The 14,156-nt window shown below is 48.6% G+C and overlaps 2 protein-coding genes and 1 long non-coding RNA gene across 41 annotated transcripts in view; 1 reads left to right on the top strand and 2 right to left on the bottom strand.

Annotated features, from left to right (window-relative positions):
• The window catches only part of CTTN (cortactin), a 38,125-nt gene extending 37,192 nt beyond the window's left edge, over nucleotides 1-933 (bottom strand). For 10 of the 20 annotated variants that reach the window (XM_055356034.2, XM_055356042.2, XM_063693300.1 and 7 more), the window contains exon 1: nucleotides 800-925. The gene's annotated coding sequence lies outside the window, so the exon portion shown is untranslated. Of the gene's footprint in view, nucleotides 1-799 lie in introns of all 20 variants that reach the window. The other 10 variants (XM_055356036.2, XM_055356044.2, XM_063693298.1 and 7 more) reach the window with 3 other exon arrangements.
• A 99-nt stretch (nucleotides 934-1,032) lies between these two features.
• LOC109028862 (uncharacterized) lies at nucleotides 1,033-13,979 on the top strand. Its single transcript, XR_002007843.4, has 3 exons — nucleotides 1,033-1,325; nucleotides 9,822-10,098; nucleotides 11,818-13,979. It is a non-coding gene; the product is annotated as an uncharacterized lncRNA (long non-coding RNA).
• PPFIA1 (PTPRF interacting protein alpha 1) overlaps nucleotides 6,687-14,156 on the bottom strand; it is a 113,792-nt gene continuing 106,322 nt past the window's right edge. For 17 of the 20 annotated variants that reach the window (XM_019036560.4, XM_055356011.2, XM_055356012.2 and 14 more), the window contains 3 exons: nucleotides 12,911-13,076; nucleotides 8,937-9,007; nucleotides 8,015-8,092 (listed from right to left, as the gene is read on the bottom strand). In XM_019036560.4, coding sequence (XP_018892105.2) covers nucleotides 8,949-9,007; nucleotides 12,911-13,076 — 225 coding nt within the window. In that variant the 3' untranslated portion in view covers nucleotides 8,015-8,092; nucleotides 8,937-8,948. Of the gene's footprint in view, nucleotides 8,093-8,936; nucleotides 9,008-12,638; nucleotides 13,077-14,156 lie in introns of those variants that run through there. The other 3 variants (XM_063693296.1, XM_055356027.2, XM_055356029.2) reach the window with 2 other exon arrangements.

The raw sequence follows: 14,156 nt of genomic DNA, 5'->3' as shown, positions 1-14,156 counted from the left end.
ACCGCCTTGACCCCGCGGACCCCATTCCTTTTCGCTGCGCCTGGATCCCTTCCCCTGGAGCCCCAATCCCCTCCCCTCGGACCCTATACCTTTCCTCCGAGCCCCGACCCCTTCCCCTCGAACCCCAATTCCCTTCCCTCGGACCCCATCCCAGTAGCTCTGCGCCTGGACCCCTTCCCGTCAGACCCCAATCCCCTCCCCTCGGACCTCATCCCTTTCCCTCTGCGCCCGGACCCCTCCCTCTCAGACCCCTCGCCCTTTCCTTGAGACCCCCCACACCCACCTTCCTTGGCCCCTCGAACCCCGGCCCCCTCCGCTCAGACCTCCGAACCCCACAGGCCCAGCCCCTCTCCCTCGGGCCCCAATACCCTCCCCCTCGGAGCCCATCCCCCTCTCCTATTCCCTCGGACCCGCGACCCCTCCCAGCCTGGCCCCTCTCCCGCCCTGGAGCCCCCCGGCGCCCAGGGACCCTCCCCTCAGAGCTGAGACCCCAATTTGGCCCCTTTCTAACCTTCCTCCGCGGACCCCAGCCCCAAGCCCTCCGTGCCCCCTTGCCCCCTGCCCGGCCTCCTTGGGCCCAGACCCGTCCTCGTGGCCCTCGCGGACCCCCGGCCCTCGCCCTGCCCTGCCCCAGGCCGGGAAAGCCTCGCCACTCTGCCCCGGCCCCCGAAACCGCAAGCGGAAGAGCGGTGAGACCGCTGCGGCCGCCGCTTCCTTCCCCTTTCGCGGCCAGGCGACGCCACAGGAGGGAAGAAGCAGAGCCCGGCCTGCACCCCGGGCAGACGCCGCGCTCGCTCACCGCCGCCTGGGATCGGTCCGGCCCGGGTCGGCCCTGGATCCCGCCGCGCCCGCCGCGCCCGCCGCTCCCAAGCGCCAGGCTCTACTTCCGGTTCCGCGGGCGGGGGCGGGGCCGCATCCGGGTCCCCCCGCGACCCCGCCCCCCTGCCCCGCCTCCTCCCGCGTCCTGGCCCGCAAGAGCCCCGGGGGTCCCCCCGCAGCTGTCTAATCGCTAACCCGGCCTGTGGCGAGTCTGCAGAGCTCGCCCGGAAGTAGCGTTGCGCGCGCAGAGGATGGGCGCTGAGCAGCACACAGCCCGCGGCAGGGTCTCAGGATCCGCGGCGCTGCCCGGGGCCGGGGGAAGGAAGCCAGCCGAGGAGACGCACGTGCCCTGAGTCCGGGAGCGGGGAGCCTCTTCATCTCTCCATCCTCCCTCCGCGCGCGCCCTCAGCCGTCGTCGTCCGCTCACCATGCACCTCTCCCCCAGAAAGGGCCACATGCGTGCCAGGGACGCGAGCCCCGGCCACAGGGACCTAGCAGCCTAGAAGGTGAGTCAAGCGTTAAACCGTATGGGTACTCAACTGGGAAATGAGATAAATGCCAAGAAGTGAGAGTTTCATAACATCGTATTGGGGAGACGGTAGGACCTGAACCCCTGGGAGACCAGAGGTTTCTTTGGGCGATTCACATGTTAGCCAAGATGTGAAGGCCCCGTAAGAGTAAACAAGGTAAGGAGGGAAGAATTTTCCAGGCAGGCCAACAGCAGGTTCAGAGGCCCCAAGGCAGGAACGGTCTTCCAGCAGGGGAACTGGAGGAGGCTCAGCTCAGCATGGTAGAGGGCTGGTGGTGCAGCGGAGCTGTGGTGTGAGAGGGGCCAGGTCATGCAGAGGCCGAAAGAGCACAGCGAAGACCTCGGTCTTTATTCTGGGAGACACGGGAAGTCCTCGGAGGAAGTTAAGCTGATAAGAGACATCATGAAGTTTGGGCCAGGCGCAGTGGCCCACGCCTGTAATCATAACACTTTGGGAGGCTGACATGGGAGGATCGCCTAAGGCCAGGAGTTCGAGACCAGCCTGGTCAGCATGGTGAGACCCCCGCCCCCGCCAGCCATCGCTAAATAAATAAATAAGACATAATGAAGTTTGAATTGTAATGAGATCACTCTGGCTGCTGTGTGGAGAATGGATGGGAGAAGGGCCAGGTAGAGCCTAATGTAGCCAATTCGGGTAGACCGCTGGTGGCAGGTAAGATGGGGAGAAGTGGATAGATGCAAGAAGCATTTAGAAAGCTAAACTGTCAGATGTGAGGATGAATTGGGAGTGCGGGTGGCGGAAGGAAATGTCAGGTGTTGACCATTTTTTTAAAGGTAAAATCATGACCTTCATACACATATAAAATGAACACGGCAAATATTTTATTTAACTCGATAATGAATACATCATAAGTTGTTACAAATTGTTTAAAGAATTTGGCCAGATGCAGTGCCTCGCGCCTGTAATCCCAACACCTTGGGAGGCCAAGGCAGGAGGATTGCTGGAGGTCAGGAGTATGAGACCAGCCTGGGCAGCATGGCAAGACCCTGTCTCTACCAAATAGTCCCAGAATAGTCCCAGCTATTCTGGAGGCTGAGGCAAAAGGACCGCTCCGGCACGGGCAACAGAAACCCTGTGTCAAAAAAAAAAAAAAAAACCGAAGACAAAAGAATGCTGAAATGAATTTGCAAAAACTGATCTATCTCTAGTGCAAAGGTCAATTGCATTTAACTGGACACAGCTAATTTGCATTTTCTGTGCACAAGGATTGTTGGCCAGGCTTGTAATCCCAGCACTTTGAGCGGCAAGGCCAGAGGATTGCTTGAGCCCAGGAGTTCAAGACCAGCCTGGGCAATATAGACCCCATCTCTGAAAAAAAAATTTTTTTTTTTACATTGCTGACTGTTTTTTGTCTGTTTGTTTGTTTAATCTTTAGAGACGGGGGCTGGAGTGCAGTGGTGCAATCAAGGCTCACTGCAGCCTCAATCTCCTGGGCTCAAGTGATCCTCCCACCTCAGCCTCCCAAGTAGCTGTAGCTGGAACTACAGGCACGTGCCACCACACTCAGCTAATTTTTTTTTTTTTTTTGAGATGGAGTTCCCCTCTTGTTGCCCAGGATGGAGTGCAATGGCGCCATCTCAGCTCACTGCAACCTCTGCCTCTCGGGTTCAAGCAATTCTCCTGCCTCAGCCTCCCGAGTAGCTGGGACTACAGGCGCCCACCAGTATGCCCGGCTAATTTTTTTGTATTTTTAGTAGAGACGGGGTTTCACCATGTTAGCCAGGATGGTCTTGATCTCCTGACCTCGTGATCTGCCCGCCTCGGCCTCCCAAAGTGCTGGGATTACAGGCATGAGCCAGCGCACCCGGCCACTTGGTGGCTTGTTTCTTTCAGAACGAGAATTCCACAAAACCCAGGAAATTGTCTTGTGACCTAGCTCCAGGTCTCAAAGTTATGTCTGCTGCATTCTTTTGGTCAAGCAAGTCACTAAGGCCAGCCCAGGTTTAAGGGAGGGGAGTTAGACTCTTACCTTTCACTGCGAGGAGTAGCAGAGAATTTGCAGCCTGTCTTAAATGTTTTATCACATACTGTATGTGTTTCATCAAGTCTAACATGTTGTGGGAGCCAAGGCCCTTGGCCCCCTAAAGGTTTGCTGAAAAATCACTGGCATGAGGCAGATTGGCTAATCGGAGAAAAGGCACACACATGTATTTACCATGTATACACAGGAGCCTTCAGAATAGAGACCCAGCCCCCGACTGAGGTACAGGAGCTTATCCAGGCTTGTCCAACCTGCCTTATTTTGTTGTTCTGTTCTAGGCTTTTGGCAGCCCAACGCCATGGTTTTGAGTTTCTGTCTCTAGTGATAAGTAGAAAAGAGGGATAAGGAAGGGGCTTTACTGGGCCAACCAGAAAGAGACTAAGAACCCATGACTGTATTCTCTCCTTGGGCACCACTGTCAGGTCTTGAGGCCACAGAATGAATGAGGGCTTGGATCCTGGCAAATGAGGTTCTGGGAAGATGGGAGGAAGAGGTCTGGCTAGCAAATGGGGTCTTGTTACATAGATGAAACCTCACAAGTAGAAGTCGTCAGGGATGATAAACGGCTCTTTTCAGACTTTTCAAGGTGTTATATAAGGCCTGGGTGCAGTAATGGAGATTCTCTACAGATGCAAATTGCCCTGACAATAGACAGCTTTGCAGGGCCACTTCATCTGTTGGCCCTATAACAGCCATTACAAATAATGTCAAAAATACAGTTTGGAGTAAATGTTTCTGTTGTTGTCGAAACACAGTCTGGCTCTGTTGCCCAGGCTGGAGTGCAGCAGCCTGATCACAGCTCACTGCAACCTCCACCTCCTGGGCTCAAGCGATCTTTCCACCTAAGCCTCCTGAGTAGCTGGGGCTACAGGCACACCTAGCTAATTTTTGTATTGTTTGTAGAGACGGGGTTTTGCCATGTTGCCCAGGCTGGTCTCGAACTGATGAGCTCAAGCAATCCACCCACCTCAGCCTCCCAGAGTGCTGGGATTACAGGCGTGAGCCACTGCGCCCAGCCTAGGGTAAAATCTCTTGATTTCCTTCAGTATCATTGCTTATAAGACACATCCTAATTTAAGATACCAAAATATGAAAAAATGTTCACAGCAGGATTGATGAAATGTAGTGTGTGCATGCTGGGTTGTGATATAAAATATTTCAGCTGTGGGCTGCAGTCAGAGTTTGAAACTGGGCAAAATTACCGTAATGAAGTGAAGGGGTAAGCAGCAGTGACTTGGGAGGCTGAGGCAGAAGAATCACTTGAACCCAAGAGGCAGAGGTTGCAGTGAGCCAAGATTGTGTCATTGCACTCCAGTCTGGGCAACAAGAGTGAAACTCCATCTCAAAAAAAAAAAAAAAAACCTCACAAGAGCTGGTGCATGACAGGTCACATGAAGAAAGGTGGCATATTACCTAATACAGGTCCATTTGCATTGGTGTTCTCTGAAACCCTGTCGAGTTTTATTCATAGGAGACAGTAAATATGTAGTGTGAACATGAAACGGTTCTCAGCATTTGATGTTGTGTGATGCAGGCCTCCCCAGAGGACTTCTCCCTCCCTCCATGCCAATGTCATGGCGCAACTCGTACTCTTGGGCTGTCTCTTGGATGTACAGGCTTAGAAATGTTTCTTTTTCCTGGAAGGGTGAAATAATGTTGTCTTACCACGGTCTCTGCAGCACCGAAAAGAGCCTGGTACAGAGTAGATACTCAATGAATGAGTGCTGAATCGCTCTGAATGGAGAGGGGATGCCCACAACCGCATCTTTTGCCAGGTGATGCTTCGCACACTCAAGTTTGAAGATTAACGGTCCTAGACGTCAAACCTATTTGCATGCCAACTGTCGTTTTATTTTAAAATGTCTTCACTTTTTTTTTTTGGTAGAGAAGGGGGGGGGTCTCACTACATTGCCTAGGCTGGTCTTGAACTCCTGGCCTCAAGTGATCTTCCCAGCTTGGCCTCCCAAAGTGCTGGGATTACAGGCACGAGCCACTGCCCCCAGTCCCCCTTTTTTTTGAGACGGAGTCTTGCTCTGTTGCCAGGCTGGAGTGCAGTGGTGTGATCTCGCCTCACTGCAACCTCTACCTCCTGGGTCCAAGCGTTTCTCCTGCCTTAGCCTCCCGAGTAGCTACTCGGTACTCCTGACACCACGCCCAGCTAATTTTTGTATTTTTAGTAGCGACTGGGTTTCACCATGTTGGCCAGGATGGTCTCGATCTCTTGACCTCGTGATCCGCCCACCTCGGCCCCCCAAAGTGCTGGATTACAGATGCGAGCCACCACACCCGGCCCAGTCTCTTTTTTTCTGGAAGTTTTAAGATACTCGGCGCATGCCTTTGGCTTTGTTCAGCCAGAAAGGACTATTAAATGGAAAAAAGCAGGGAGGCACTACATTATGTTTTAAAGCTCACACTGAAGTTAACCTCAAGAACTAGGAAGTACAGAAAACAAGGCTTTCCCTACATTAAGTAGGAAGATCAGCAAACACACGTTCGAAACAGGAAAGCACTGAACACCCGATGGCTGCCTGGGAGAAACGTCCCAGGACACACTGACCCACGTGACAGCACGTGCCACTCAGATGAGGTGTCAGCAACAGAGACAGAATGAGGAAACGGAGACCAAGGTGACGTCGGCAGTGGCCGCTGATGCCTGCTCCAGGTGGGGTGGTGGTAGCCATGGGCTCTGCGAATCCCAGGCTCAGTGGCAACACTGAGGTGCGAGGAGGGGAAGGGACTCTTGCTGGTGTCTGGCTTTCCTCTTGGGCATCAGCTTCCAGCCCTTCAGCCTGAGCTCACCAACTTCCATGGGTGGGCCCTGCTTGACTCCCCCAGCCTGTCAGCGTGTCGCCTCCCCTCTGCCACACTGGGCTGCTTCACAACTCAGGACCAGATGTGACCTATTAGGGAACCAGGCTTCCTGATTTCCAGAGGCCATCAGTGTGGAAGGGTGCAGGCCTGGGAGCCACCTTTGTGAGCAGGCAGGGAGAGCAGGTGGGAGTGTGAAGCCAGCACTGAGGAAGGAAGCAGAGCTGGTAAACGGTGTTAAGGGACATGCGTGCATGCGCGCGGTCCATGGCCTAGGCTCTGCCTTTGGGCCCTACCCACCGACTGTGTATATGAGCCCCCACATTTGCATTTAACAATTTAACACCAGGCACCTGTCTCCTGCAGTGATGCAGGCTCGGGACCTCCAGAGCAGCGGGCAGGATGACGCCCTGAACCTGCACTTCATCTCCTGGCTGCTTTATTCTGTCAATTGATTTCTGTAATACAATTTCCATATGGTGACACTGCCTTCCAAAACAGTTAGAGCTTATTCTCAGTATTCTTCATTGGCAGTGGAAAATGCTTCAGTACTTTATTGGAAGAAAGCAATAAATAATACTGTGATAAAAATAGTTCAAAAGTAGACTGTACATACTTTGTTACATAATCAGGAAGTTCACAAAAGATTAATAGAAAAACAGAACAGTAACAATGAATTGTACAAGTAAATTAAAAGCAGAAACCAACTGTGAAAAGACAGGCTGCCTCTGTCTCTGGATCTGCTGCACAATAAATACCACGCCATGGTCTGACACACTTTGCTGGCTTGTTAATATGCCATTTAAAAAGTAAAAGCCACATCTGCAACTTACACAATCCAAAATGGCTAGAGAATCAAAGTCTAAAAATGTCCCACTAGGTTCGTTCTTTAAACATGTTTATAAACAAATGTAAAAAGATGATTTACATAAGAAAAATAAGGCCTTTATTAGAGCTGCACTGCACTGCTTTCTGGGTCTCCTGCCTTCATCCACTGTGTGCGCCGACTTGCAGGATGAGAGCGTGGTGCTTGGTGCTGGCCCTAAGGGGAGCCACATGGGTGTCTCTCCACCTGCTCCCAAGGAGCAGAGGCAGGGAAGAGGGTGCAGGGGCTAGGCTGGTCCCCAGGTTACCCCATCCCGAGTCTCTCCAGCTGAGAGAACTGCTCCCAGCTCATGGTCTCAGTCAGCCACTGAAGACAAGCTCCCCAAATCCAGAGACTAGGCTAGGAAAGCGTTAACCAGTGCTAGGGGCTTCTCATAGTGTTGTGATAGTGTTTTCAGTCCACATCTTATTAGGAGCTGATATTTAACACCAGCCATTTTAAATCTGTTCATGCTGCAGAATAAAGCATCTTTTGCTAGAAAAAGTACAGTTAAGGTCAGTCATGAAAATACAACAATTGCTTGAAATTAGGTATGCTTATTTCAGGATGATTGCTGTAGAGCTAGGCTGCGTCTGTAAAGGATAATGCACATGGCTTCTGTCATAATTTTATAAACGTAGTAAAATCCTTTGTCATGGTTTATCATTAAAAAATAATGATAATTACAATAAATGCATAATTTACAAAAGCCCTCTATTTGTTCATAGGATTTATACATACAAGCATTACAGTACATTCATTTGAAAGACTAAAATTAGGTATAAGAACATGATTTGAAAAGATATTTATAGCCTGGATATACATGAAAAAGTAAGTAACTATATAAATGAAGAGTCATAAGTTTACATAAATATAAGAAACATTAAATTCTAAAATATTTTCTCTATGGTATTCATGAATTTTTCACTAATTAAAAACTCTGTAATAAAATATCTTAGGGTCCATATAACAAGTATTAACAAGATTAAAGATTCCACTGGATTCTAAAATGTAGTCTTTGTTGGATTCAAATGCTGTGTAATCATCTGTAGAAGTAGTGTGGGTAAACTGGAAAATAAACACAAACAAAAAACCACTCAGTACAGGCCGGGCCATACTGACGAACGGGAACTTCTGATGCTGGGGCCCAAACGTCCCCCCGACACTGACCCCTCCCCTCCAGGACCCCTCACTTTCTGTGCCGTAGCTGCTCTGAGAATCACTGGCTAGAACATCAAGGGCTATGCACATCAATGAGACAGCTCCTTGGCTGACTTCATTTTGGCTTACGTCTCCATGTTACCAATTACAAATAAAAGATGAACAAACCAGTCAAATATTCCAACGGAGACCTTAAAATTGCTTAGAACAGCAAGGAGAGTGCGGGCCACTCACCAGCCAGAGTCCGCAGTTTTAAGAACCAGTCTCTCCAAACTGAAAGGCTATTAGTGTCACACTTAATATAATATATAATTAACCACAAAACTTTGGGCTTGTTTCATTCAAGAATGTGTATTTAAAACAAAGCAAGCTTAGGAATCACAGCAATGTGCATAACGACGTCAGGAGGAGAGACTCTCCCCTGACGCTCTCTGCCATGCTCTGCTCTCCTCCCCACTCCACCCCCATAACATCCACAGACAATTAAAATGAGTCGGCATTTTCAGGTTTAAGGAAAAGGTGAAAATACATTTTTTTCCTTAAAAAAAGAGGACACACTAACCTCTTTATGATCAATTGTAACAACAAAATGATCTTAATGGGTACGGAGAGCTTGTGTCTCTATATATTTTAAATTCCCCAAAAACTGCACTGGCTTTCATGGTCCACACCCCTAGTCTGGCACTGCAGCTCCGATGACTCCTGCTGTGCCTCTGAGCCATCTCTAGGGGTTGTGGTGCTCTCTACTCACCAACAGGAGACTTTAGCAGGAGTAAGTCCTGACTGTAGCAGAATCCAACCTCTGTGTTCCTGATACATTGCCTGTTTCAACAGCCACGAGAGGAAGCGTGCAAACACAGCGTGCAGTTAGTCTTAGAACATCACATGAGGGCACAAGTAGACACACATCTTCACACCTACAGCAGCGCCTACGGAGGGACCTGAGGGGAGCTGCCTGAGTGGGCGGGATGGAGCCAGAGAGAGATCCAAGTGTCACCCAGTGGTGGCTCTCCCCAGCTCCCAAGGAGCCCCGGGAGACTCTGGAACACTACTCCGAAATACCAAGCACCAAATGGTACAGTAACAATTTCAAAATGTACATCTGCATAAATGACCCCTACTTAGAGTGATCCCTTTATCTCTTACTAAACTCTGCATTCATAGACCAATGGGGCTTTCTCCCTGCCCTAAGTGCTCCATCTCTAACACTGGTATGAAGGAAACACCAAGCGGCACTGCTGATGCTGCCCAGCCCCACTGAGCGCAGAGGCCAACGACGTCGGGTACAAGACCAGCCTAAGAGGAGGGAGGGAACCTTGCTGCCCAGCACTAGCTGGGTGTCTGGGAAGCCGGTGCCCTTTTCTCCTGGGGAGGAGCAGAGCAGGTGCAGAGATCTGGCTGCAGGGGTGGGGCGTTGGCCAGGGAGTGGGGTGAAAGCTGATCTAAAAACTGAAGCCCAGTCTCAGTTCCTACCAGAAATATTAATCATAGAGACCACAGATTTTGGTTCTTGTTCAAGAAAAACACTGTGTGGCCATAAGTAAGCCCGATTTCCATTAACAACCGGGATTTTAAGTTTTTACAAATCGGAAGCAAGTACTGGCTGCTCCCGGTTATGTTTTTTGTTTTCCCACAGGTATACCAGGAACACTTAATCAACATCCTGCATGGTTCCAGCAAAGACGTTAAGACAGTTGGGACTGTTGGTGAGGACAGATGATCTTCACGAACCCTCTGACTCTAAGAGCCTGGGAGACCTGCTGGAGTTTACCCCACATTCCCTTAATTAAAAAGCCATTAAAATAATCAACTTTGCTGGGCATGGTGGCTCGCGTCTGTAATTCCAGCAATTTGGGAGGTCAAGGCAGGAGGATTGCTTGAGCCCAAGAGTTAAGACCAGCTTGGGCAACATGGTGAGACCCCATCTCTACAAAAAATTCAAAAAATTAGCAAGGCATGGTGGTGCGCACCTGTGGTCCCAGCTACTTGGGAGGCTGAGGTTGCAGTAAGCCGAGACTGAGCCACTGCACTCCAACCTGGGCAACAGAGTGAGACCCTGTCTCAATAATAATAATAATCCCTTTAGCAGGCTTGTGCCTGAGTTATTTAATGTAAGGGTAAAAAGTCTTCTTTATAATAAATTCCCTATACCTTTTAGGTTTACTTTTTTTTTTTTTAAGACAGAGTTTTGCTGTTGTCGCCCAGGCTGGAGTACAGTGGCATGATTTTGGCTCACTGCAACCTCTGCCTCCCAGGTTCAAGCCATTCTCCTGCCTCAGCCTCCTAAGTAGCTGGGATTATTGGCATGTGTGACCATGCCTGGCAAATTTTTTCTTTTGAGACAGTCCTGCTCTGTCGTCCAGGCTGGAGTGCAGTGGCGTGATCTTGGCTCACCACAAGCTCCACCTCCTGGGTTCATGCCATTCTCCTGCCCGAGCCTCCCGAGTAGCTGGTACTACAGGTGCCTGCCACCGTGCCCAGCTAATTTTTTTTTTTTTTTTTTTTTGTATTTTTAGTAGAGATGGAGTTTCACCGTGTTAGCCAGGATGGTCTTGATCTCCTGACCTCGTGATCCTCCCGCCTTGGCCTCCCAAAGTGCTGGGATTACAGGCGTGAGCCACCGAGCCCGGCCGATTTTTTTGTATTTTTACTAGAGACAGGGTTTCACCAAGTTGGCCAGGCTGGTCTCACCACGTTGGCCAGGCTGGTCTCGAACTCCTGACCTCAGGTGATCTACCCACCTCGGCCTCCCAAAGTGCTGGGATTACAGGCGTGAGCCACCTCACCCAGCCTAGGTTTACTTTTCATCCATCCAAACTCTCATTCTTAATATTCCTGTTAACATTTAACAAGGGAGATGTGATTTATCAGAAGGAAAACTGAAATTGAAGCCACAAGTAAAACAAGAAAGCACTCATGTGGACTCCAGGTGACACAGCTTGAGCTGAAGGCCAAGTCACAGTTATGCTTTCTAAGAATTACATGCATGACTCTTGGAAGAAAAATGTTAATTTGTAAAAAGTTCCTAGTTAAAAGATATACTGGGTTTCCCCCCTCGAGTATATTATCGAATTCTGGCAAACAATAAATAAATAATACAGCTTTTTACTAAAAATGCCACAAAGTAAGCTATTCTCACCTAAAGCGTCCAGCTTAACTAAGGTTTTATATAAATGTACTTTTCTTTTTATTTTTATACAGGTGATAGAGAACAAAATTTATGAACCTACGTACGGGAGGGGCTGATGACAAAAAAATTTGGCAAAAACCCCATTCGCACAGTTTTCAATTTTTTTTTTTGTAGAGATGGGGTCTCACTGTGTTGCCCAGGCTAGTCTCAAACTTCAGCTCAAGTGATTCTCCTGCCTCTCAGCCTATCAAAGTGCTAGGATTACTGGCATAAGCCACCATGCTTGGCCCCTAATTAGCACTTAAAAAAAATTTTTTTTTTTTTTTTTTTGAGACAGAGTCTCAGTCTGTCATCAAGGCTGGAGTGCAGCGGCACAATCTCGGCTCGCTGCACCCTCTGCCTCCCAGGTCCAAATGATTCTCGTGCCTTAGCCTCCCAAGTAGCTGGGATTACAAGCATGTGCCACCACACCTGGCTAATTTTTGTTTTTTTTTTTTTGTAGAGACGGGGTTTCGCCATGTTGTTCAGGCTGGTCTCAAACTCCTGGCCTCAAGGATTAGCACAGTTTTTAATGCCACTTCCTTTCCTCCAGTCTGCTCACTGGCCTCAGAAGTGAGCATGAGTGACACCTGTGTGTAGCACAGGGGCTGCCAAACAGCCCCCACTGACACGGGCTCAGAACTTCACCAGCTTTATGAATGAGGCATTTAATCATCGCGACTACTCTATGAGGAAGACACTACCATGATGACCATTTTACAGATGGGGAGACCGAGGCCAGGGTAGTTAAATGACTTGTTCAGGGTCATGCACCTCCTAGTGGCAGAGCTGGAGTCAAACCTAGGCAGCCTGGCTCTTCAACCTGTGCACTGCCTTTCATTAGATGAGTACAAGGTCAGAGTTGAGAGACCTGTAAGGAAGCCATGGTCAACTGTTAACCTCAAATCAAAGTGGCCGTCAAAGGGAAAATCCCAAACTGCACTTGAAATCATGGCAGTGATGCTCTCTCTCTGGCTGGTATAGTCAATAGCCGCCTCGCTCCACTGGGGACTTCTTGGAGGTTCACCTTCCTCCCTTCCCTGCCCTCTAATAGGTAGACATGTGACTGCACGGAACAGCAGCAGCAGGGAGGGCAGAAAGGATAGGCAGAGCTCACACAAGCTGGAAACTGTGTGTTCTTAAAAATGTACTCAGTTATTTTCTCTGGTGTGGAGAGCAGTAAATTATGTGGTTTGGAAGCTACTACTACACTACCATTTCCTGAAAGAGCTTTCTAGCACGGCCTGTCACAGACACATATTTACAAGTATGCCTCAGTCTCTCTCTGAGAACACAGACGAATACTGAGCTTTATTAGTTGGAAAAATATGCTAAGATTCAACCAGACAAGCATGTTTTAAAAATTCTATTACTATGGTTAAACTTTTATAAACAAATGTTAGAGTTAATTTAAAAACATTTATATTTGGACATGCAACCATACTCAAGTGCCTTGTAACATATTAAATAGGCCGTTTTAGATCATTATTAATGTTCCAGACAGAAAGCTGCTCATGCTCCCAACAAGTGACAGGTTAGCGTGACCCATCACATACCGTCCATCTGCATCTTCTTTGGCTGCATAGAGGGGGAAGACATAGAAGAAGTCACCCGGAAGTTTGCAGGGAGAGTCTCTGCTGACCCAGCAGCTAAGCCACGAATGTCCTTTGGTCTAAACTTTTTTCTCCATGAAGGTGCTCTCCTAAAGCTTTTATCATCATCCTGGTAAATTAAGGAACAAAAAACAAGATTCATTTAAAAAATAAAGGTCAGAGATGTAAAGTTACATGTCCTTTAAAATGACTGCTGAACTCGAGAATGTATTCTTGTTCACATGTATTTAATCCCTTCTTGATGACCACACAATATATTGCCCAACCTGGAACTTCAGCGTGAAACGGGGCATGGTGATGGTCCGGCTGGGCCTCAGCTGGCGAAGTGAGGTCGGTGCTGGGCCATGAGGATGTGCTCCTTCTCCCCAGCATCATGTTCTACTTCTTACACCTTGTAGGAGTCACTTTCTTGCTACGTAATATCTTTTTATTTATCTTAAAAAGTTTATTTTTCATTTTTATTTACTTTTTTACAGACAGAGTCTAGATCTGTTGCCCAGGCTAGAATGCAGTGGTGTGATTATAGCTCACTGTAACCTCAAACTCTTGGGCTCAAGCCATCCTCCCACCGCAGCCTCCTAAGTAGCTGGAACTACAGGTGTGCCCCTACCACATGCAGCTCTACAAACAATTTTTAAGCTAGAAACAATTTTATCTTATGCCAGGATATAGCAACAAGTGCTTCATCTTTAGAGGTGGTCTTCTATTCTCTCTGTCAAACTCAACTTTTCTTAAGGTCCAATTAAGAGACTCCTAATCGTGTAGAACAAATGAGTCATGGTTTTAAGGGGAAATTAACATTTTGTTTTTAATATACTTCTGAAACATGCCACGCCACCTATGCACAGGAGTATGGGGGTACACTCTGGACTGGGGTAGGATACCTACTGGTCCCCAAAACCCAACTTACAGACTCTGTTCCTAAGCTGCAACCAATGTTTTATGATGTGAAAACCATTTTTGAGGGATGTCAAAAATTAAATAGCAAAAATAAAAACAAAACTACCTTCTTGAAGGTATTACTTTTGTGGGTTTTTTTTTTTTGCGGGGAGGGGGTTTCTTTTTGAGATGGAGTTTCTCTCTGTCGCCCAGGCTGGAGTGCAGTGGTGCGATCTCAGCTCACTGCAACCTCCACCTCCCAGGTTTAAGCGATTCTCCAGCCTCAGCCTCCCAAGTAGCTGCCATTATA

The sequence above is a fragment of the Gorilla gorilla genome, chromosome 9 (assembly GCF_029281585.2).
Source record: "Gorilla gorilla gorilla isolate KB3781 chromosome 9, NHGRI_mGorGor1-v2.1_pri, whole genome shotgun sequence".
NCBI lineage: Eukaryota > Metazoa > Chordata > Mammalia > Primates > Hominidae > Gorilla > Gorilla gorilla.
Note: the sequence above shows the minus strand (reverse complement) of the source record. Positions and strands in the feature narration are given on the sequence as shown.